Source organism: Amblyraja radiata, chromosome 12 (genome assembly GCF_010909765.2).
Source record: "Amblyraja radiata isolate CabotCenter1 chromosome 12, sAmbRad1.1.pri, whole genome shotgun sequence".
NCBI classification, from domain to species: Eukaryota; Metazoa; Chordata; class Chondrichthyes; order Rajiformes; family Rajidae; genus Amblyraja; species Amblyraja radiata.
This window is the reverse complement of record NC_045967.1, coordinates 623,553-649,139: the sequence shown is the minus strand read 5'-3', so window position 1 is coordinate 649,139 and position 25,587 is coordinate 623,553. Positions and strand designations below refer to the sequence as shown.

Below are 25,587 nucleotides of genomic sequence, written 5' to 3'. Positions count from 1 at the left end.
GAGGTGACCAAGAACCTGATGGTCACTCTGACAGAGCTCCAGAGTTCCTCTGAGGAGATAGGAGAACATTCCAGAAGGACAACTATATCTGCAGCACTCCACCAATCAGACCTTTATGGCAGAGTGGCCAGACGGAAGCCACTCCTCAGTAAAAGGCATGACGGCCCGCTTGGAGTTTGCCAAAAGGCATGAGAAACAAGATTCTCTGGTCTGATGAAACCAAGATTGAACTCTTTGGCCTGAATGCCAAGTGTCACGTCTGGAGAAAACCAGGCATTGCTCATCACCTGGCCAATACCATACTGCGGTGAAGCATGGTGGTGGCAGCATCATGCTGTGGGAATGTTTTTCAGTGGTAGGAACTGGGAGACTGGTCAGGATCGAGGAAAAGATGAACGGAGCAAAGCACAGAGAGATCCTTGATGAAAACCTGCTCCAGAGCATTCTGGACCTCAGACTGGGGCGGAGGTTCACCTTCAAACAGGACAACGACCCTAAGCACACAGCCAAGACAACGCAGGAGTGGCTTCATGACAAGTCTATGAACGTCCTTGAGTGGCCCAGCCAGAGCTCAGACTTGAACCCAATCGAACACGTCCGGAGGGACCTGAAAATAGCTGTGCATCGATGCTCCCCATCCAAACTGACAGAGCTTGAGAGGATCTGCAGAGAAGAATGGGAGTAATTACCCAAATACAGGTGTGCCAAGCTTGTAACGTCATACCCAAGAAGACTTGAGGCTGTAATCGCTGCCAAAGGTGGCTCAACAAAGTACTGAGTAAAGGGTCTGAATACTTATGTAAATGTGATATTTCAGTTATGTCTTTTTAATTACTAAGCAACATTTCTAAATACCTGTTTTTGCTTTTTCATTATGGGGTATTGTGTGTAGATAGATGATTTAAAAAAAAATGAATTTAATCCGTTTTAGAATAAGGGTGTAACGTGACAAAATGTGGAAAAATTGAAGGGGTCTGAATACTTTCTGAATGCACTGTAAATTGATGTCAAACAGCAACATATGAACAAAATAATTTTGTTCTCCTTCGGTGTGGCGCTGCGCTCTGAGAACTCTGCTCTATGATCTTTGCTGAGAATAAAGCTGGCAAAGCAGTGTTTCTCTTTTACAATATGTAAGATGCACATATTAAAGTCCTGGTTTTCAATCACTGATGTGACATCTGGTCGGAGTTGGAAACAGTAGCTATTGAAAACACACAGTATGAAAATACTACTGTATGAAGTGTACAGCAAAACTTGCACTTCCAGAGTGGTCTATCGTATAGTTTCTTCAGCGGACCACAAATTTATTTTAACAGCAAAACATAAAGTGTCGGATAACTCAGCAGGTCAGGCTGGATCTATGGAGGGTCCAAAGAAGGATCTCGACCCAAAACGTCACCCATTCCTTCTCTCCAGAGATGTTCCTGAGTTACTTCACCATTTTGTGTCGTATCTATGGCTAGGCGACGTTTAGGGTCGGGTCCCTTCTTCAGACATTTTTTAAGGGGTTCGGAAAGATCGAAAATGTAGCTTGTATTTGAATATGTTGTTACGAATATAACTAGTATTGTGGGAGAAAATTCCATGAGCCATAATTGCCTCATACATACCCAAAAGTAGAAATGTTAAATGTGACAGTGTGCAAAAAATAAATATCAGATAGATAGATAGATAGATAGATAGATAGATAGATAGATAGATAGATAGATAGATAGATAGATAGATAGATAGATAGATAGATAGATAGATAGATAGATAGATAGATAGATAGATAGATAGATAGATAGATAGATAGATAGATAGATAGATAGATAGATAGATAGATAGATAGATAGATAGATAGATAGATAGATAGATAGATAGATAGATAGATAGATAGATAGATAGATAGATAGATAGATAGATAGATAGATAGATAGATCCGTGAGTAATTACTATGTTTATTATTATTAGTAGGCAGTGAGTCGACTTTAAAAAAAAAAACGTAAACCGTGCATGCGCAGAGTGTTCTTTCCATAAAAATAAAAAATAAATATAAAGACAGTCTCAGTTCAATTTGCCCAGGCTTGCAAGTCTCCTTTATTCTGAATTACTGAATGGGTGGGGGGTGAAGGGTGATGGCAGGTGGAGGGATGGTGGGAAAAACAGGAGTACAGGGAAAAGTTGATTCAGTTGTCATCTTATTGAATGACAACACTTGTTCAAGGGACCAATTGGGGAGAGTTCCTTTCACAGCGTGTGGAGAGTCTGTGCCAGGGGTAAAGTTGCGTGGAGGGCAGAAGTGTTGAGAAGGAGGGGGTCGGGGATAATGCCAGTAACTTGCTCAATCACCGCTGCTGCGGCGCTCCGGACGCGGAGCCACCGCATTGTAGCCGGCGATAGAAGCAGCTCGGGTAGCTGCGAGCGCCCGCCGGGACCCGACAGCAGAACTGGCCGCCACTTCAGCGCCTTCTGCTGCCCCGCTCACCTCTGCCAGTGCTCTCCGTCTGAACACTCAGAAATGCTGTAGTTTTGGGAGCAACAACAGCAGCAGGAGATAAGCAAGAGATACGACTGATTGGCTCTAGCCCAAGTGGGAGGAGAGAAGTGAAAACAGTTAAAGTACAGGTCAAGGACAGGCAGACTTGACTCAGAACTGCTGTAGTTTTGGGAGCAACAACAGCAGCAGGAGCTTAGCAAGAGATACGACTGATTGGCTCTAGCCCAAGTGGGAGGAGATAAGTGAGTCAGTGCTGGGAAAACAGTTGAAAAACTGAGGAATTCGGTTTGTAAATTGGTAAATCAGGCAATTTATCAGTCAATTTAAGCAAGACTGCTCTTAGCGAGCAGCTACGTGAGTGAGCGAAGTGCCCTGTGAGAAAAGTGTGAGTCTTTGGCTCGAGAGTCTTCGGAGAGGAGACGAAAGAAGGAGATGTCAGGCAAGCTGATTCAGTGCGATGCTTGCAGTATGTGGGGGGTCAAGGACACCGCCGGTGCCTCTGGCTGCTACAAATGCGAGAAGTGCATCCAGGTAGAGCTCCTGAAGGGCCGTGTTGGGGAACTTGAGAAGCAAGTGGATGACCTCCGGTTCGTCCGAGAAACTGAGTCGTTCCTCGACAAGTCCTACAGTACGATTGTTACAACTAAGGTACTGGAAGAGAGAAGGTGGGAGACAGTGAGAACGGGAGGGAAACATGGAATGCCAACTTCCCCGGGTGTTGTACCTCTTGTGAACAGGTTCACCCACTTAGAAGCTGTCGGGACAGAAGAGGTGTTTACACTGGGCGACGGACTGGCTTGTGATGCGAATAGGGCTGTTGAGCCAAAACCAAAAAGGCCTAAGGCAGGCAACGCCATTGTAGTGGGAGACTCCATTGTGAGAGGTACGGACAGGGGTTTCTGCGGCAACAGACGGGATGCGAGGATGGTGTGCTGCCTTCCTGGTGCCAGGATCCAGGATGTCACGGACAGAGTGCAGAAAATCCTCAAGGGCGAAGGTGAACATCCGGAAGTGGTAGTGCATGTCGGCACAAACGATGTCGGAAAGAAGGGGATGAATATTCTGCAGCGTGACTTTAGAGAGCTCGGAAAAATGCTGAAAAGCAGGACCTCCAGGATTGTTATCCCCGGTTTGCTTCCAGTTCCTCGTGCTGGCGAGAGCAGGAACAGGGAGATACGGGACCTGAACGTGTGGCTGAGGAACTGGTGCACGGGGCAGGGATTTAGATTCTTAGATCACTGGGATCTGTTTTGGGGTAAGGGGGAACTGTACAAAAGGGACGGATTGCATCTTAACAGGTGTGGGACCAGCATTCTGGCAGGCAGGTTTGCCACTGCTACACGGGTGGTTTTAAACTGAATAAGGGGGGTGGGGTGTCGAATGGGCTAGTGGAGGATGGAGGTAAAGGGAAAGGGTTTCTTAAATGTGTGAGCGTAGAGACAGAGGGGTGTAAAATGAGGGTAGAAGCAATAGGTAGCAAGGAGAAAAGTAAAAGTGGCAGGCCGGAAAATCCAGGGCAAAAATCAAAAAGGGCCACTTTTCAACAAAATTGTATAAGGGGTAAGAGTGTTGTAAAAACAAGCCTGAAGGCTTTGTGTCTCAATACAAGGAGCATTCGTAATAAGGTGGATGAGTTGAATGTGCAGATAGCTATTAATGACTATGATATAGTTGGGATCACGGAGACATGGCTCCAGGGTGACCAAGGCTGGGAGCTGAACATCCAGGGATATTCAATATTCAGGAGGGATAGAGAGAAAGGAAAAGGAGGTGGGGTAGCGTTGCTGATTAGAGAGGAGATTAACGCAATGGAAAGGAAGGACATTAGTTTGCAGGATGTGGAATCGGTATGGGTAGAGCTGCGAAACACTAAGGGGCAGAAAACGCTGGTGGGTGTTGTGTACAGGCCACCTAACAGTTGTAGTGAAGTTGGAGATGGTATCAAACAGGAAATTAGAAATGCGTGCGACAAAGGCAAAACAGTTATAATGGGTGACTTCAATCTACATATAGATTGGGTGAATCAAATTGGCAGGGGTGCTGAGGAAGAGGATTTTTTGGAATGTATGCGGGATAGTTATCTAAATCAACATGTAGAGGAACCAACGAGAGAGCAGGCTATTTTAGACTGGGTATTGAGTAATGAGGAAGGGTTAGTTAGCAGTCTTGTTGTACGTGCCCCCTTGGGCAAGAGTGACCATAATATGGTTGAGTTCTTCATTAGGATGGAGAGTGACATTGTTAATTCAGAAACAATGGTTCTGAACTTAAAGAAAGGTAACTTTGAGGGTATGAGACGTGAATTGGCCAAGATTGACTGGCAATTAATTCTAAAAGGGTTGACGGTGGATATGCAATGGAAGACATTTAAAGACTGGATGGATGAACTACAAAAATTGTTCATCCCAGTTTGGCAAAAGAATAAATCAGGGAAGGTAGTGCATCCGTGGATAACAAGGGAAATCAGGGATAGTATCAAAGCGAAGGATGATGCGTACAAATTAGCCAGAAAAAGCAGCATACCGGAGGACTGGGAGAAATTCAGAGACCAGCAGAGGAGGACAAAGGGCTTAATTAGGAAAGGAAAAATAGATTATGAAAGAAAACTGGCAGGGAACATAAAAACTGACTGCAAAAGTTTTTATAGATATGTGAAAAGAAAGAGATTAGTTAAAACAAATGTAGGTCCCTTGCAGTCAGAAACAGGTGAGTTGATCATGGGGAACAAGGATATGGCGGACCAATTGAATAACTACTTTGGTTCCGTCTTCACTAAGGAAGACATAAATAATCTGCCGGAAATAGCAGGGGACCGCGGGTCAAAGGAGTTGGAGGAATTGAGTGAAATCCAGGTTAGCCGGGAAGTGGTGTTGGGTAAATTAAATGGATTAAAGGCCGATAAATCCCCAGGGCCAGATAGGCTGCATCCCAGAGTACTTAAGGAAGTAGCTCCAGAAATAGTGGATGCATTAGTAATAATCTTTCAAAACTCTTTAGATTCTGGAGTAGTTCCTGAGGATTGGCGGGTAGCAAACGTAACCCCACTTTTTAAGAAGGGAGGGAGAGAGAAAACGGGGAATTACAGACCAGTTAGTCTAACATCGGTAGTGGGGAAACTGCTAGAGTCAGTTATTAAAGATGGGATAGCAGCACATTTGGAAAGTGGTGAAATCATTGGACAAAGTCAGCATGGATTTACAAAAGGTAAATCATGTCTGACGAATCTTATAGAATTTTTCGAGGATGTAACTAGTAGAGTGGATAGGGGAGAACCAGTGGATGTGGTGTATCTGGACTTCCAGAAGGCTTTCGACAAGGTCCCACATAAGAGATTAGTTTACAAACTTAAAGCACACGGCATTGGGGGTTCAGTATTGATGTGGATAGAGAACTGGCTGGCAAACAGGAAGCAAAGAGTAGGAGTAAACGGGTCCTTTTCACAATGGCAGGCAGTGACTAGTGGGGTACCGCAAGGCTCAGTGCTGGGACCCCAGCTATTTACAATATATATTAATGATCTGGATGAGGGAATTGAAGGCAATATCTCCAAGTTTGCGGATGACACTAAGCTGGGGGGCAGTGTTAGCTGTGAGGAGGATGCTAGGAGACTGCAAGGTGACTTGGATAGGCTGGGTGAGTGGGCAAATGTTTGGCAGATGCAGTATAATGTGGATAAATGTGAGGTTATCCATTTTGGTGGCAAAAACAGGAAAGTAGACTATTATCTAAATGGTGGCCGACTAGGAAAAGGGGAGATGCAGCGAGACCTGGGTGTTATGGTACACCAGTCATTGAAAGTGGGCATGCAGGTGCAGCAGGCAGTGAAGAAAGCGAATGGTATGTTAGCTTTCATAGCAAAAGGATCTGAGTATAGGAGCAGGGAGGTTCTACTGCAGTTGTACAGGGTCTTGGTGAGACCACACCTGGAGTATTGCGTACAGTTTTGGTCTCCAAATCTGAGGAAGGACATTATTGCCATAGAGGGAGTGCAGAGAAGGTTCACCAGACTGATTCCTGGGATGTCAGGACTGTCTTATGAAGAAAGACTGGATAGACTTGGTTTATACTCTCTAGAATTTAGGAGATTGAGAGGGGATCATATAGAAACTTACAAAATTCTTAAGGGGTTGGACAGGCTAGATGCAGGAAGATTGCTCCCGATGTTGGGGAAGTACAGGACAAGGGGTCACAGATTAAGGATAAGGGGGAAATCCTTTAAAACCGAGATGAGAAGAACTTTTTTCACACAGAGAGTGGTGAATCTCTGGAACTCCCTGCCACAGAGGGTAGTCGAGGCCAGTTCATTGGCTATATTTAAGAGGGAGTTAGATGTGGCCCTTGTGGTTAAGGGGATCAGAGGGTATGGAGAGAAGGCAGGTACGGGATACTGAGTTGGATGATCAGCCATGATCATATTGAATGGCTGTGCAGGCTCGAAGGGCCGAATGGCCTACTCCTGCACCTAATTTCTATGTTTCTAACACCTCTCACTTGCCGCTCGCCGACTTCGCTCATGTCAGCCGCTTCCTGCAAATCCTTAAATTCACACAGCCGAGTAACCTCAATCACGCTGTCGGAATTTAAGGATTTGCGGGAAGCGGCTGACATGAGTGAGGCCGGCTAGTGGCAGGAGAGAGGTTTTTAGACGGAGAGCTGCCAGAGGTGAGCGGGGGCCGGCAGAAGGCGCTGAGGTGGCGGCCGGTTCTGCTGTCCGGCCCGGCAGCCGCTCACAGCCACCCGAGCTACTTCTCCCCCCCCCCCCCCCCCCCCCCCCCCCGCGCCTCAAAGCGGTGGCTCCGTGTAAGGAGCGTCGCAAGTGGCATGATCCTGATCCTCTCCTTCACAACGCTCCTGCCTCCCCCGCAACTTTACCCCGGGCCAGACTCCCCAAACGCTGTGAAAGGAACTCTTCCCCCACACCCCGGGAAATACGGTATTTAAAAACATATAACACCAAGAAATTATTGGTACACAAACTCCATTCTTCTCTCTTTGTTTCTTAAGATACACTTCAGATAATGGCAATCCATATTTGAAAAACCCGCCAAGAAACTAGCACTGCGCATGCGCAGTAGGCTGCTGCGCCTGCGCAGTACAGCAAAGGCAGAATTTCAGCTGCCTTCAGCCCCGCTTGTCATTGACGGCTTGAAGCAGCGCTGACGGCAAGTGGGCTGCACAGACCTTCGCGTGTTACAAGTGCTGCGGATGGATGGCACGGAGAATTATGCCTACCTAAGAGATCGATCTCTTAGATAGGCATAATTCTCCCATGCCTTTACTATTTATATTTAGTAATTACCATTTTATAATTTTAGTCAGGATAGGCAGTGCCTACCTTGCCGACCCTGACGGCACGTGCCTGATAGATAGATAGATAGATAAATACTTTATTAATCCCTTTCTCAGGGAAATTCAGAGCCAGCAGCGGTACAATTAAAAAAAGAATACACAATACACAATAAATATTGAACACAAACATCCACCACAGCATTCATCACTAGTGGAAGGCACAAAATTTGGCCAGTCTTCCTCCATTTTACCCCGTGGTCAGGACCACAACCCTCCGCAGTCGCCGCTGCGGGCGTCCAGATGTTCAGACAAGGTAAGTCCTGAATTGGTGCATCCCCACCGGAGACTGCGGCTTGAGGTTGGTGTAGGTCGCAGGCCAGCAGTCGAAGATTTAAAGTCCCCACCACGCCGCAGCAAGAAGCACCGCAGACTGCAGGGCTTTATAGTCTCCTTGTACCAATCAAATGCTAAATTCAAAATTCCATATTTTGAAAATGGGCGAAGCAAAGAGTAGCATGTTCTCTAGAAAGGCATCCTAAAATAATTGATTGGAAGGATGTGATGTCAGTCAGGATGTCTGTATTATTCAGTCAGTGAGCTGTAGATGTGGACGACATGACGGTAATCGCGAGGCAGCATATCAAGATGTCGCGAAAAATTACCCATGACGTAGTACGGCTTTTTCGCTGAGTAGAGTACTTGCTCCGCTCTATGATCTTTGCTCAAAAGGCTCTTAAATAAAGAGCGCAAGAATGAGCCAGCCGCAATTGGAAGGAAAGCAATGTGAGTAATTATCTCCAGTAAAAAAGTGTCCATAGTTCGTAGATTAAAAAATGTGATGATTAATGCCTCTATATTTTACACCTGCTCCAAGACGCTATTTTATGGGACCACTGGTCAAGGGAAGCTAGTGGCCTCGATAGTACTAATGCCTTGAATAAAAATCATATGTCTTAAAAGAGACCTCTTCCTTCATGTTAGCCCTTGTGTACTGCTTCCAGGCAGAATTTTCAAGAATTAACAAGCAGGAAGGATAATCCACTTTGGACTGTAAAAATACCTTACTCCTTAATCTTTTTCAAGGATGTTGGAAAACTTCCCTATGGGAACAGGATTTTAACAGGAATCTGAATTGATTGCCTAAATACCCCTGAAAAATTGATCAAGGCAGAAATAAATGACAACTCTTCTCTACCACCTGTCCCAAAAAATGTAAATGTAGAAATCTAGACTGGTGGTTTTGAATGACTTACACATTGAGAATGTTATAGAATACATAATGATATCACAGGTAGAAATTGATTTATTGGCTGTAAAAGACTTCAGAGGGAATAACTTGATGAGTCAGAAATTCTAGATTGATGATTTTGAATTATTTGACTATTGTCCTGAAAAGAGTCATGACCAGCACACTAATGAAGCCTAAGAAGGAAATCAATCTATTCTAAATATTGCTGGTACAAGTTGGAAGAATTGTCATGAGAGATTCCTGATAGGATAAAAATAAGCATGCTACAAATTTATTCACACAACCATTTCAAATAATAACACACAATTCTCATTGAAAATATGTTTAACCAGCAGAGGAATTTTGGGCGTCTTTCTTTGGGCTGTTGGGAAATTCATATCCTCATTTTGTGGTGACTTTCATTCTCAGTAAACTGTTAATTCGGGATTTAATCTCACCCCCCCCTAGTCTGGTTCAGTCAAACACCGAATACGAACACTGGAATTGCAACTTCATTTTATTGTATACAATACCGCGGGGCCGATCCTCGGAACCACTCACTCGAGCCCAATGTTTTCCCATTCTCACAATTTACTTCTTTCCCAGGTTGTTGGCAAATAAGTTTCCTAACTTTCTAATCAAAGTTCCGGAAAAATGCTTCAATCGTTCCGCCTCCTTTGGAAATTTACTACAAAGGATCTGCAAGGGGCTCTCAGGGTCAGTCGCAGTATCCAGATGATTTCCCATTTTTATCTAACAATCTCACAAAGGTCAAGCTACCTTACAATACAATAACAAATATTTAACACTCCTAGCAAATATTTCACACTACTCACAATTCAATAGCGAATATTCAACACTCTTAACAAGTACTTCACACAATTCTATCTCCTTTCAAGCGGGTACCCAAGCCATTCATACACAGTTATTCGCACTAGCTCTTAAAACGGTAAATTAAAGCGGTCAATAAATCATAATGCAATAACGAAATCACCTGAACTTATACAACACAACGATATCAAAACTATGCAAAACTCATCGAATCTACACAAACTTATGAACTTAATCACTCAAAATTTAACAAATATTATAACACAAAAGCAAAATCACGCTTAAACAAGCAATTATGCAACTAACAATCATAATGCAGAAACAAACCAGAATATAATATATAAGCATACGATTTAAATTACGATACGGCAGCACAGTAAATTACACATTTCTAAGCAAGTTGTTATATTACAAGATCAGAAACAAACAACTATAGTAAGAATAACCAAAAGCATTCAATATGAACACCTCGAATTTGTAAAATTTAGATCAAAGAATTTGGATCACAGTCCTAGAATTATCACAGATGTGTCCTATCAATTCAACGTTAATTTTTAAAGTATTCCAGCCAATTTTACCATAACACTGATAATACCCAGTACCAGATGGTACTCAAACCCGCACAGGCGGGGCCTCAAACCCCCTTGGCCTCGAACCCTCCTACCCGTTAAATACTGGTCCTCAGCACCTACCACCTCGTGCTGTCTCTCGGTGCCGATCTTTAAAGTGTCATCTTTCCAATCGCACCTCAGCGCCGATTCAGTACTTACCTCGCTTAGTACTTGCACTAACTCAGTCTTGCTTTTAAAGGTACCTCACCACTCGATACGCCAACTGAGTGGGGCTTCGTACCCCAGGGACTTGAACATTAATCCCTCAGGAACCAACTCAATGGTCCTAACACTGCAACAGTTGTTGACTTACTTGGGTGGGGACTCGAACCCGATAGGGACGAACCTTGTGAAACCGACCCTCACCCCTTGGGACTCTAACCCACCTAGGCGGGGACTCTAACCTTCCAGAGACTCAAACCCTCGCCCTCAGTGTTCGCCAGACTACTAACCTCGATTGATCTCGTCAGAAATCTACGCACTTCAGCAAATGACCGATTTGTCACCGGACTAGCGTAGCGTAGACCGATGTAGCAAAAACTACTCACACCGGGGACCCGATTTCTCCTCCCGCGATCCGAGACAAGTCAGTTCCTTCAATCGCAGACTCGCATTGGCAATCCTTTGAGATCACGGATGAGCCTCCAATGTTAATTCCGGATCTAATCTCACCTCCCTAGTCTGGTACAGTCAAACACCGAATACGAGCACTGGAATTCCAACTCTATTTTATTGTATACAATACATAGAAACATAGAAAATAGGTGCAGGAGTAGGCCATTCGGCCCTTCAAGCCTGCACCGCCATTCAATATGATCACGGCTGATCATCCAACTCAGTATCCTGTACCTGCTTTCTCTCCATACCTCCTGATCCCTTTTAACCACAAGGGCCACATCTAACTCCCTCTTAAATATAGCCATAGAACTGGCCTCAACTACCTTCTGTGGCAGAGAATTCCAGAGATTCACCACTCTTTGTGTAAAAAATGTTTTTCTCATCTCAGTCCTAAAAGATTTCCCCTTTATCCTTAAACTGTGACCCCTTGTTCTGGATTTCCCCAACATCGGGAACAATCTTCCTGCATCTAGCCTGTCCAACCCCTTAATAATTTTGTAAGTTTCTATAACATCCCCCCTCAATCTTCTAAATTCTAGCGAGTACAAGCCGAGTCTATCCAGTCTTTCTTCATATGAAAGTCCTGACATCCCAGGAATCAGTCTGGTGATCCTTCTCTGTACTCCCTCTATAGCAAGAATGTCCTTCCTCGGATTAGGAGACCAAAACTGTAAGCAATACTCCCCTTTTCCTAATCGGCCACCATTCAGGTAATAGTCTACTTTCCTGTTTTTGCCAATAAAGTGGATAACCTCACATTTATCCACATTATAGTGCATCTGCCATGCATTTGCCCACTCACCCAGCCTATCCAAGTCATCTTGCAGCCTCCTAGCATCCTCCTCACAGCTAACACTGCCCCCCAGCTTCGTGTCATCCGCAAACTTGGAGATGTTGCATTCAATTCCCTCGTCCAAATCATTAATATATATTGTAAATAGCTGGGGTCCCAGCACTGAGCCTTGCGGTACCCCACTAGTCACTGCCTGCCATTCTGAAAAGGACCCGTTAACTCCTACTCTTTGCTTCCTGTCTGCCAGCCAGTTCTCTATCCACATCAATACTAAACCCCCAATACCGTGTGCTTTAAGTTTATATACTAATCCATTATGTGGGACCTTGTCGAAAGCCTTCTGAAAGTCCAGATATAACACATGCACTGGTTCTCCCTTATCCACTCTACTAGTTACCTCCTCGAAAAATTCTATAAGATTCGGCAGACATGATTTACCTTTCATAAATCCATGCTGACTTTGTCCAATGATTTCACCACTTTCCAAATGTGCTGCTATCCCATCTTTAATAACTGACTAGCAGTTTCCCCACTACCGATGTTAGACTAACTGGTCTGTAATTCCCCGTTTTCTCTCTCCCTCACTTTTTAAAAAGTGGGGTTGCATTAGCTACCCTCCAATCCTCAGGAACTACTCCAGAATCTAAAGAGTTTTGAAAAATTATCACTAATGCATCCACTATTTCTGGGGCTACTTCCTTAAGTACTCTGGGATGCAGCCTATCTGGCCCTGGGGATTTATCGGCCTTTAATCCATTCAATTTACCTAACACCACTTCCTGGCTAACCTGGATTTCACTCAGTTCCTCCATCTCATTTGACCCCCGGTCCCCTGCTATTTCCGGCAGATTAATTAAGTCTTAGTGAAGACAGAACCAAAGTAGTTATTCAATTGGTCTGCCATGTCCTTGTTCACCATGATCAATTCACCTGTTCTGACTGCAACGGACCTACATTCGTTTTAACTAATCTTTTTCTCTTCACATATCTATAAAAACTTTTGCAATCAGTTTTTATGATCCCTGCCAGTTTTCTTTCATAATCTATTTTCCCTTTCCTAATTAAGCCCTTTGTCCTCCTCTGCTGGACTCTGAATTTCTCCCAGTCCTCTGCTAGGCTGCTTTTTCTGGCTAGTTTGTATGCGTCATCTTTTGTTTTGATACTATCCCTGATTTCCCTTGTTATCCACGGATGCACTACCTTCCCTGATTTATTCTTTTGCCAAACTGGGATGAACAATTGTTGAAGTTCATCCATGCAGCCGTTAAATGCCTTCCATTGCATATCCACCGTCAACCCTTTAAGAATCAATTGCCAGTCTATCTTGGCCAATTCACGTCTCATACCCTCAAAGTTACCTTTCTTTAAGTTCAGAACCCTTGTTTCTGAATTAATTATGTCACTCTCCATCCTAATGAAGAACTCAACCATATTATGGTCACTCTTGCCCAAGGGGCCACGTACAACAAGACTGCTAACTAACCCTTGCTCATTACTCAATATCCAGTCTAGAATAGCCTGCTCTCTCGTTGGTTCTTCTACATGTTGGTTTAGAAAACTATCCCGCATACATTCCACAAAATCCTCTTCCTCAGCACCCCTGCCAATTTGATTCACCCAATCTATATGTAGATTGAAGTCATCCATTATAACTGGTTTACCTTTGTTGCACGCATTTCTAATTTCCTGTTCTATGCCATCCCCAACTCCACTACTACGGTTAGGTGGCCTGTACACAACTCCCACTAGTGTTTTCTGCCCCTTAGTGTTTCGCAGCTCTACCCATATTGATTCCACATCCTCCAAGCTAATGTCCTTCCTTTCTATTGCGTTAATCTCCTCTCTAACCAGCAACGCTACCCCACCTCCTTTTCCTTTCTGTCTATCCCTCCTGAATATTGAATATCCCTGGATGTTCAGCTCCCAGCCTTGGTCACCCTGGAGCCATGTCTCCGTGATCCCAACTATATCATAGTCATTAATAGCTATCTGCACATTCAACTCATCCACCTTATCACGAATGCTCCTTGCATTGAGACACAAAGCCTTCCGGCTTGTTTTTACAACACTCTTACCCCTTATACAATTATGTTGAAAAATGGCCCTTTTTGATTTTTGCCCTGGATTTGTCTGCCAACCACTTTTACTTTTCACCTTGCTACCTATTGCTTCTACCCTCATTTTTCACCCCTCTGTCTCTCTGCTCACACATTAAAAAAAACCACCACCTTTTATTCTCTTTATTATCTTTTTCTTCTTCCCCCCTACATGTTGGCCCTGAGTGCTTCCCGTCTCTGCCTCCTACCTCACACAATGTCTACTAGCTTTCTCTATTTGAGTCCCTCCCCCCAACCGTTCTAGTTTAAAGTCTCCCCTGTAGCCTTTGCAAATCTCCCCGCCAGGATATTGGTCCCCCTCGGGTTCAAGTGCAACCCGTCCTTTTTGTACAGGTCACTCCTTCCCCAAAAGAGGTTCCAATGATCCAGAAACTTGAATCCCTGCCCACTGCACCAGTCCAGCCACGCATTTATCCTCCATCTCGCCCCATTCCTACTCTCACTGTCGCGTGGCACAGGCAGTAATCCTGAGAAATCCTGAATACCGCAGGGTTGATCCTCGAAACCATTCACTCGAGCCCAATACAGCCTCGCGCAAATAGAACAAACTAAAGACATTCGGCACACCCCAACGAACTACCCACCCCTTTATACCCCTTCAAACTAAGGGCGCAAAAGTACTTGGGGGAGGCAACCAACACATATGCCTAGACTTATCTGTCCTTAGAGATCATGGTCGCTGTCACCTCTCACTTTTCTGCTCATTGCATTGAACTTACACTGAATGTTGGCCAGGGCGAAGACACTGACATTGCTTTGTTATCTTTTCAGTGCATTTGTGAGTTCCGAGGTCACTATTATGTGGGAACCATAGACTTCCATAAATGGGGAATATGGTGGCTGATGAGACAGGCAGGTGGGAGGGTGTTTTGCTTTTTCTGGCAACTACAAAGAGGCTCTGTTCTCCTGATGAATGGCCTTGAGATCCCATTCCCATCCCAGGTACTCCTTCGACAATCATCGGTCAGAACGTCCCAGGAGTCAGTGGCGATGTTCTTTTTATTTCAAGGAGAATTTGAGCACATCTTTGAATCTTTCTCTGTCCATCTGGTAATCTCAAGAAAATAGAAGCAGCAATAAACCACTTCAAACAGCCTATTTATTCCAACTCTGGCATCTGTTCCAGTAAATACGTCTCGCAATCCCACGTGCTCTTGTGCACCACCATTTCATATACTTAACGATATCTATTGGCAATCCAAATAAACCGCATCTTTAGGTTGTATTCTATTGATTCTGCTTGAATTCTATCAGTTCCCATATTGCATTCTATTGGTTCTCAAGGAATTGCAGCAGTTTCAACCTCATAAAATCATGTTGCCGGTTTGATTGCAAAAAGCCTCTCTAAATGACTCGTCATTTCATCCAAGAATTATACACTCAAGCACCTTACTAACAATAGATGTTAAGCTTTCCAATCAGCTGGAACTCTCCTGTAATTCAGTAAGATATGACAAATTTGAACCATGGTTCTACCATCTCTGCAGCCACTTCATTTCAAACCCTTGATGTAGATTGGAAAAGAATGTCTATTGTGTGAGTCTGGTGTTCAGCATGCAAATGCTATGGTCTGGTCAACGTAGCTGATTGAGTGTAACTAGGGACTTGGTACTGGGAATGTTGGCCAGGGCGAAGACACTGACATTGCTTTGTTATCTTTTCAGTGTATTTCAGGGGTTTTGCAGAGACAGCATTAGTGATATTTCTCTATTGCTTTCAGATGTCCAATGTAGACAATTCAGCTCTCAGAATTACATAACCATATAACCATATAACAATTACAGCACGGAAACAGGCCATCTCGGCCCTTCTAGTCCATGCCGAACACTTATTCCCCCCTCTAGTCCCATCTACCTGCACTCAGACCATAACCCTCCATTCCTTTCCCGTCCATATACCTATCCAATCAGCTGGAACTCTCCTGTAATTCAGTAAGATATGACAAATTTGAACCATGGTTCTACCATCTCTGCAGCCACTTCATTTCAAACCCTTGATGTAGATTGGAAAAGAATGTCTATTGTGTGAGTCTGGTGTTGAGCATGCAAATGCTATGGTCTGGTCAACGTAGCTGATTGAGTGTAACTAGGGACTTGGTACTGGGAATGTTGGCCAGGGCGAAGACACTGACATTGCTTTGTTATCTTTTCAGTGTATTTCAGGGGTTTTGCAGAGACAGCATTAGTGATATTTCTCTATTGCTTTCAGATGTCCAATGTAGACAATTCAGCTCTCAGAATTACATAGAAAGGCAGGGGTCACTGCTGCCAGATAGTAAGTCTGTTCCATGAGATCTTGATCTGTAAGTACCCATTTCTGGAGTTGGCCAAAGGCTATGATGAATCTCCACATTGCTATCCACTTTCATCAAGAGGCAAATGCCAAGAAATGGGAAGAGGTCTGTTTTACAGAGTCTCGCTATAAACCAATTGTCGGAGGGCAGTGTGGGGCAACACGGATATAAGACCCTGGTCTTCCAGATATTGAGTGTAAAATGCATCCTTCAGTTACTTGGGCCTTGGAACCTGCAAACGCAAATGACGTAAACACGCAGCTAAGGTTTGGTAATCTCAAATTGTAGGTGCTTTAAGTTGAACAGCCTATCATTGGCTCTGAAATTTAGTTCCTTTCCAGTGGGAAATTTGTTGCAAGTGAAATACAACGTTGTGACCAGAAAGATTGACTAAGTTTTCAGGGACAAGATGCAGCTCGATTTTGTTTACTGCATTTTTTAAATTTTTGCTGAATAAATGGTCTGAACAGAAGTTGGCAGGAGAATAGCACAAAGCACATGAAGAATCTAACTATGTCACATTTCACTTATTGGTATAGAAAGTAAGTATTGGCAAATTAATGAAACAGGCGAGGTAAACCCATTCGAAAATTTACAGAAAATGAAGTCTCTCCTTAAAAGTTGACCATTCAATATGCAGTTAAGTATTAAGTATTAATTGAATTGGTTTAACCATTATTGATTTGGTGACATAACTTTTGCAGTTTGATAATTTTCTGATACTATTTTGCATTTCAAGGTTTTTACTTTTCATGAATCGACACCTTTTCTCTCTGTAACTCAAGCTGATCATTTAATAATTTTATTTTCAAGGTCGAAAACTAAAGAATACAAGACCATTCCAAACTGCAGAGGAAACAGACTCTTCGGTTACACAAAAGCAACAGGACACCAGCCTCGTGATAGTACCAAGGATTGGTATACCAAGAATGCAGAAATTTCAATGTCAGCCCCTTTTCCTAGCTGTGCTGCAGTCCATTGAGCCTGATATGGTATATGCAGGGTATGACAATACACAACCTGATACATCAGCCAGTTTGTTGACAAGTCTCAATGAACTTGGGGAAAGGCAACTTGTGCGTGTTGTCAAATGGGCAAAGGTCTTACCAGGTAAGACTGTGACTCTTTTAAGCCTTGTGTTTTCATGTTAGACCTATAGAAATATGAGAGAAAAAACAAATGTTTAGTAACATGTCACATTGTTTAAATTACTCATTCCAGGAGTTTGGAGCGGATCAAAACTGTTTTCGTTCAGAAGTAACTCTTGTAGCAGGTTGAAGTACACTGGGTAAAAATTGTCAATTTACTTACATCTAGCTGGTATTTACTTGGGTGTCCAATCCCCAACAAATTAGTTATGATAGTATTTGAAGAAACAGTACTATACATTGCAAGTAATATTTCTGTTCCTATCTGATTTACACATGTAGCTTGTCGCACAAATATTTCACCATTTCCTGGTTCTATTGTTTATTTAGCTTAAGACAGTAACTTGAATTCCATTGAACTTCTAACTCTCCATGGTATGGACTATAGATTGCAGTTTTCCCGTACAAAATTAAATCATTTTTTCATTCTTCATTCAAGGACTTTAGTGCTGGCGCTCTATGTAACCCTTGCCTGTCCAATTGATTCAGAAAGAGCTTAAATGTTTACATTTCCTTATCTCTTCACAACAAAGGGAAAGTCAATATTGTTATTTTGATTACAGACTTTGATATGAGACAAAAAATGGGAACCTGTTTGCAAATAGTCAAGAGTCATGCAGAATGAAGCAAGCCATTTGGCCCACCACATCTATCATTATTAATCCTCCCCTTATTAATCCTGTCTACAAGCACATGGCTGGTAGCCTCAGTGATTTAACTACTCATCTAAACTTTTTTGAAATGTTGCCAGAAACTCGCTGACAGTGCATTCCCAGTAAAATAGAAAGTTTGTTGATTGGCATGTTTCATTCATGACAATCTACCTCGCTTGTGTTTGTGAGAGAAAGATGTTTTAATTCAGTAAGGAAAAATACCAATTAGATATTTTATCGTACACCTAAGCAGACAAATGTGAGCTTGGGATAATTAAAAAATGACAATTTTCAACAACACAGTATTTTGTTAGCGCAGCACTGATGTGCTTGTCAATGGTATGCATATTAATCCTGGAATGAGACTGGAAGCCAATTTGGATGTGAGGACTAAATATAACATTTCCAGTTTTGCAAATGACTTAAAGCTTGTCGGGCTGAGGAGGGTTGGATTGTGCTGGAAAGTGAACTTTGAGGCAGACACAAAGAAGAATAAGTTGGTCAGATGTATTGAATGCAGTTTAATGTGAAAAAATATGGTATTATCCACGATGGTTCTAAACTCAGAAAGGCAAATTATAATCCAAATGGTGATTGACTGAGAAAATGGGAGGGAAGATGCAACATGACTTGGATGTCCTTGAACACCAGTGGTTTAAAGTGCGACTTAGGATGGCAAATGATACAAAATGTTGGCTGCTACAAAACGTGCTGCTGCTGAGATTCTATTTTGTGTGCAGTTTTGATCTCCTTATCTGAGGAAGAATGTTTTTGTCATGGAGGGCATGCTGTGAAGGTTTATAAAACTGATTCCTAAGGCAGCAGGATTGATGCGCAAAAATAGATTAGATGAGCAAGACCTATGTTCATTGGAGTTTACCACAATGAGGGAGGTAGTTGCATAGTTCCTTGAAGGTGGAATCTCATATAGATAGGGTGGTAAAGAAAGCTTTTGGTATGCTAGCCTTTATAAATCAGAGCATTGAGTATAGAAGCTGGCTGAATAGAAATTGTACAAGGCATTGGTGAGACCAAATCTGGAGTATGGTGTACAATTTTGGTCGCCCAATTATAGGAAGGATGTCAACAAAATAGAGAGAGTACAGAGGAGATTTACTAGAATGTTGCCTGGGTTTCAACAACTAAGTTACAGAGATAGGTTGAATAAGTTAGGTCTTTATTCTCTGGAGCGCAGAAGATTAAGGGGGGACTTGATAGAGGTCTTTAAAATGATGAGAGGGATAGACAGAGTTGATGTGATCAAGCTTTTCCCTTTGAGAATAGGGAAGATTCAAACAAGAGGACATGACTTCAGAATTAAGGGACAGAAGTTTAGGGGTAACATGAGGGGGAACTTCTTTACTCAGAGAGTGGTAGCGGTGTGGAATGAGCTTCCAGTGGAAGTGGTGGCGGCAGGTTCGTTGGTATCATTTAAAAATAAATTGGATAGGCATATGGATGAGAAGGGAATGGAGGGTTATGGTATGAGTGCAGGCAGGTGGGACTAAGGGAAAAAAGTTGTTCGGCACGGACTTGTAGGGCCGAGATGGCCTGTTTCCGTGCTGTAATTGTTATATGGTTATATGGATCGCTAAGAAACCATAAAATTCTAACAGCACTAAAGAGAGCGGGTAGATGGAGAAGGTTCCCAATAACTGAAAAGATGAGAACTAGGTGCCATAGCCTTAAGATACAGAGTATGCTATTTAAAATCATAATAAGAGGAATGTTTTCACCCTGAGGGTGGTCAACTTGTAGAATTCTCCACCAAGAAGATAGTGATACTCAGGAAGTAGATACATTTCTTAATAGTAAAATAATCTATCACCATGGGAACTAGACAGGATACTGTCATTTATTTTAATCTCCGGCCTTTATCCAACCACCTGCCTATCAAATCCTCCCTGCCCCTCACCTATATCAACCTATTACCCGCCAGACTTTGTCCTCTCTTCCATCTTTCTTCCCTTCTGTTACAATCATTCTGAAGAAGGGCCCCAAATATCACCTAGCCATGTTCTCCAGAGATGCTGCCTGACCCGCTGAGTTACTCCAACACTTTTTTTTGTAAACCAACCAACATCTGCAGCTCCTTGTTTCTACCTTCAAATGAAAACTGGCATGTGGTCTCCCTCCTTCCCCATTCTGAAGTAAACGATTAGTTCATTGATTTTGTTGATGATGTGCCATTCTCAATCAAGTGTTCTATATCTCTCTCCTGTATGCTTACTCTTCACAAATTCATTTTCATTTACAACTGGAATCAAAGGGTAAAGGGATGGAGTTGCATTTGGGTTGCAACAGTAGCTGCTATATTTTACTTCGGAGTCACGTGAGTGACTACGTGAAGAACCCCGCCAGGACGCATGCGTGTCATATCGCTACACGCATTGCAACGAGTCACAGCAGGGGGAACAACGTTCCCCTTAGCGGCAGAATTTGAAAGCCAGGAACAGCAGGTAAGGAGACTCTGCGTTCCTTCCACTTACCTTACAGGTGGAGACATGGACCAGATCCACGAAGGCTGCGAAAAAGCTGGCGGGGGAGAACCGCGGAGTTGCGGGCAGCCAGCAGCAGCAGCCAACGGCACGCCAATCTCCCGAAATGGGATCAGCTGTGCCCGACTTCACTCCCGCACCGGCCACGGCCGGGCGGTAGAGTGAAGCAAAAAACTAACAGAGTCGTTGACTCCGATGAGTCCGACTCTGAATAGCAGCGAGCGGCCAGTGCCCGTGAGCATTGGGGCCGGTTGGAGCGGCTTCAGGAGCAGCCGCGAGCGGCCAGTGCCCGTGCGCATTGGAACCGGCTGGGAGCGGGGAACAAGAGCAGCCGCGACGGCCAGTGCCCGTGAGCATTGGAGCCGGTTGGAGCGGCTGCAGGAACTGGAGCAGGAGCGACTTCAGGAGCAGCCGCGACGGCCAGTGCCCGTGAGCATTGGAGCCGGTTGGAGCGGCTGCAGGAACTGAAGCAGGAGCGACTTCAGGAGCAGCCGCGACGGCCAGTGCCCGTGAGCATTGGAGCCGGTTGGAGCGGCTGCAGGAACTGGAGCAGCCGCGAGTGGCCAGTGCCCGAAAGCATTGGAGCCAGTTGGAGCGGCTGTTGGAGCAAGTACTCCAAAGTGACAGGCTCCGGGAGATGGAGACTAGTCACAGTGGGCAGCTAGTAAGTCCTACAGCAGTACCTCTTGTAGGGCTGCACAGTGTTTCTCCCTCATCAGAGGGGAGTACAGGGGGTCAATTCTGGGCTGACCCTGAAGAGGGGTGCAGAACATACCCCTAGTGCACATGGGGTGCAAGAAAACCTATTGGATATGGTGTCCCAGTTTATTCAACCCGACCAAACTGGCCAAAATCTGGAACCTAAAATAGCTGCAAGTATCGACTACTTGTCATTCAACCAGCTATAAGGACAGGCATTATTGGACACCACAGCAAGACACTTGCCACCAGGGAACTGCAAAACACTGAATGTTCCCAGTGTCAACCAGTGTATTTGAAAACATGTCGGAGCCTCAATCAGAGCTAGGGACTTGAAACTACAGAAAGTTCTGAAAGTCCTAACAGCGGGAATTACGGTTTTCGTCCGCACAATAAACAAAAAAGACATGACACAAGATCACCAGGGTGCACTGGCTTTATTTTGCAACTACCAATACGAGTAAACAGCATTAGGAAGTGCCATCCAACCGGCTTTAGACCCTAATTTGCAGGCCTATGCAAACCTGGAACCTCCAAACCACCAATATTACTATTTGGAGGCAACTTATCAAAACAGGTAAAATAACTTGACGAAGAGGGTAAAACCCTGGGGCTCATTAAACAACGTCTAAAAACTACTTCGGCCAGGAAAAAGCACCCCAGTCGGCCAAGACAAATTGGTGAAAGCTCAAAGGCCAGGAACACACAACATCGGTCTTTTTAGGCCATGGCCCAGACCGGCCTTCCTGGGGAATGCGCTAACCCTCAACACTGACCCAACTACAGATCCAGACACCGACGCTTCAACGTGCCACGGAGGATGCCGAAAAAGTAACAACCTACCAATAGTAACCATGGAGGTAGGTGGGTCTGATTCCTTACGAGGTTGGTGGGAGATTACAATTCTATCTGGATGCATGGAATAAATTAACTACCGACACTTATCACTTATATTTTCAGAAGTGTAGGGTTATACCATAGAATTTATACAAAAACATAATCCTCCAGATCAGCATGTACCGAACCGAATGTTCATGCTTACAGGCAAAGAAAAATCAAAAGCGCATGCTGAACTACAGTGGCCATATAAAAAAAGGAGTAATGAAGGAAACCCAACACGAATCACAGGAATTCGAGTCCAAAATCTTTATCATAAACAAGATGGTGGTTGCCGCATCATCATAGATTTGACTAATTTGAATACTTTCGTACTATATATTCATTACTAGATGGAAACCTTTGTTACTGCTAAGCAATTGATTTCCTAGGTTACTACATGGCAAGCATCGTTTTAAAAGATGCTTACTATACAGTACCCATTAGAGGTGACCACAGATGTTATTTAACACAATGGATCATCTGGGGTTCACCCTTAACTCAGTTCACATGTCAGTGACTTTGCCGAAAGAAAAGGTTACAGCCTTCATGGAGGCTTGCAGCAAAATCATTGACATCACAAAACCATCCATCAGACTGGTAGCAAGAATAATTGGCATTATAGTGGCTGCGTTTCCAGCCACACAAATCGGACCTTTACATTATCAAAAATTACAGAGGGCTAAAATACGAGCACTCAAAAATTATGGTGGTCATTTTGACAGACCAATGAAGCTACCAACAGAGGCCATAATGGAACTAAAATGGTGGAAAGATAACATTAGGCATTGTTCCAATCCAGACATTATCAGCTACCCGTCTATGGAACTACAAACTGATGCCAATGCACTTGGATGGGGTGCTACCAATTCCATCTCCAGCTGTGGGGGAGATGGAATGCACAGGAGGCATCATTATTACAAACACTGTGCATAAACTACCTGGGAATGTTAAGTGCATTCCATGGCCTTAAGTCATATTGTTCTGGGTTATATCACCAGCATGTTAGACTACAAATTGACAACACCACCGTGGTAGCATATATCACCCATATGGGTGGAAACAAATCGACATTATGTGACAATCTGGCCAACACAATTTGGCAATAGTGTATCCAGAGAGAGATATTTGGATATCAGCTACCTACTTACCAGGTAAACTAAATTTAGTGGCAGACAACAGGTCACGCAAATTCAATGAAAACACTGAATGGATGTTGGATAAAAATGTATTTGCTGAAATTACAGCACGGTATGGAACACCAGATATCGACCTATTCGCATCCAGGCTCACACCAGCTATCTAATTAGTCATGGGAACCAGAACCTGGGGCCGTGGCAACAGATGCATTTTCGCTGCATTGGGGGATTGTTTATTTATGCATTCCCTCCTTTCTGCCTCATCAGTCGGGTATTTAGGAATATAGGAATTGGCCTACTCAACCATGGGTCCCGGTGATACTCGACATGGTATTAGAACCATGCATCACCATCCATCATAGACCTAATTTACTGGTTCATCCCGCAACAAGGGGAAGTTACCCATGTCATAATTATATAAACCTATTAATTTGTAGAGTTTGAAAGCACCTCTACTACACCTGGGACTGACGAACCGAACAGTGGATATTATTTCAGCGGGCCACAGACAGTCCACCAAAAAACAGTACTTGGTGTCATCAAGAAATGGGAAGTACTGTCACAACAATAAACATCACCCACAGATCTATGAACATCCCGTCTGTTCTGGAATTCCTGGCAAGCCTCCATTACGATGAGAGGCTCAGTCATAGTGCCATCAACTGCCCCAGAAGTGCTCTGTCAACATACCTGTGGCAAGGAACAGAGCGGCATTCTGTTGGGACACACCCATGGTAACCAAACTCATGAGGGGCATTTTTTATGTTAATCCCCCAAGAACCAGGTACTCACAAATATGGGATGTGAGCATTGTACTGACCATGTTAAGAAACTGGTCTCCAGCTACAGCTCTGTCCCTACAGAAACTGACCATGAAAACAGTCATGCTGATGGCCTTGGTCACGGCACATAGGGTCCAGTCACTACAGAAACTAAGGCTGGACAATATGACTATTTCATCTGGAAATTTAACTTTTCACATCAATGAATTAGTCAAACAAAACAGACAGGGGTCAGCAGGCCTAAAAACAGAATTCAGGGCCTACCCGACAGATGGTCGTCTCTGTATTATAACACACTTACTATTATATATGGAGTATACTAAGATCATCAGAGGGAAAGAATTGTCACTTTTAATCAGCTACAAACAGCCACTCAAAACAGTGACAGTCCAGACCATCTCTAGATGGCTAAAACAGGTCCTACTAAAGGCTGGAGTAGACACTAGCATTTTTAAATCTCACTCCACCAGGGCTGCAGATACATCGGCAGCTATGAAGTTGGATGTTCCTATGGACCAAATCCTCAAGACAGCAGGATGGTCAACGGAGGAAACTTTCCAACGATTTTATAACAAACCAGTCATTGAACCTGGAACATTTGCAGAAACAATTTTAAGTTCTGTAATATAATTTACCCCATAAATAGGGGCTATAATTTGGTGTTAATATATTTATCGTTGGGTTTTTCAATATCGTATTGATGTCTAATGATGTTAACACTATTCTCCCCATAATCAAGGCAGACGTGATGCATGGACTCGTTTCCACGGCATGAAATCACAGAGCTTTAAAATCTTCACGTAGTCACTCACGTGACTCCGAAGTAAAATAGTAAGATTAAACGAGAACTTACCAGTTTGAAGTTTGATCGTTATTTTATGAGGAGTAACGTTGAGGGATTACATGCCCTCCGCTCCCACCCTTGATCATATACTCAACTGGTATCTCTTATCTAATCTTACTATGTTTAGTCATTACAGTTATCTGTGATTTCACACCGCTGCTTTGAAGAATGACACGCATGCGTCCTGGCGGGGTTCTTCACGTAATCCCTCAACGTTACTCCTCATAAAATAACGATCAAACTTCAAACTGGTAAGTTCTCGTTTAATCTTACTATTGTTGAATCAGCCTCACTTAATAAAAAAAACTTTTGAAAATTAATAGCAGTAGAGTGATCTTAAATTTGAGGCTGGAGAGCACTAATAGCTGAGAAGGATACTGATGATAGATAAAAGTGTAGAGGTTAGGGGAGTACTTGCGCATGGTAGAACCTGGGAAAGGGAAGATAGTGTTTGCATCTATAACATTTCCTCTAACTATTCAGCCTCGGATCTCAGCAAAAGCAATTGTTTGGCTCCTTATTAGATTTCAGCAACATGTAAGAAAAGTATGCCACATACTTAGTGGAAAAAATTATGAACATAAAGGTTCTGTGCTTGAAATGTTAACTTGTGGAGGAAGCAAACATTTAAAACTTACAGCAAAATAGAAGGTACATACAGTGCCATCCATAATGTTTCAGACAAA

At 43.5% G+C, this 25,587-nt stretch overlaps 1 protein-coding gene across 1 annotated transcript in view; it reads left to right on the top strand.

Moving 5' to 3' along the window:
- The window catches only part of ar (androgen receptor), a 246,996-nt gene that overhangs the window by 159,658 nt on the left and 61,751 nt on the right, over positions 1-25,587 (top strand). The window contains 1 exon segment of the mRNA XM_033030096.1: positions 17,076-17,372. Coding sequence (XP_032885987.1) covers positions 17,076-17,372 — 297 coding nt within the window.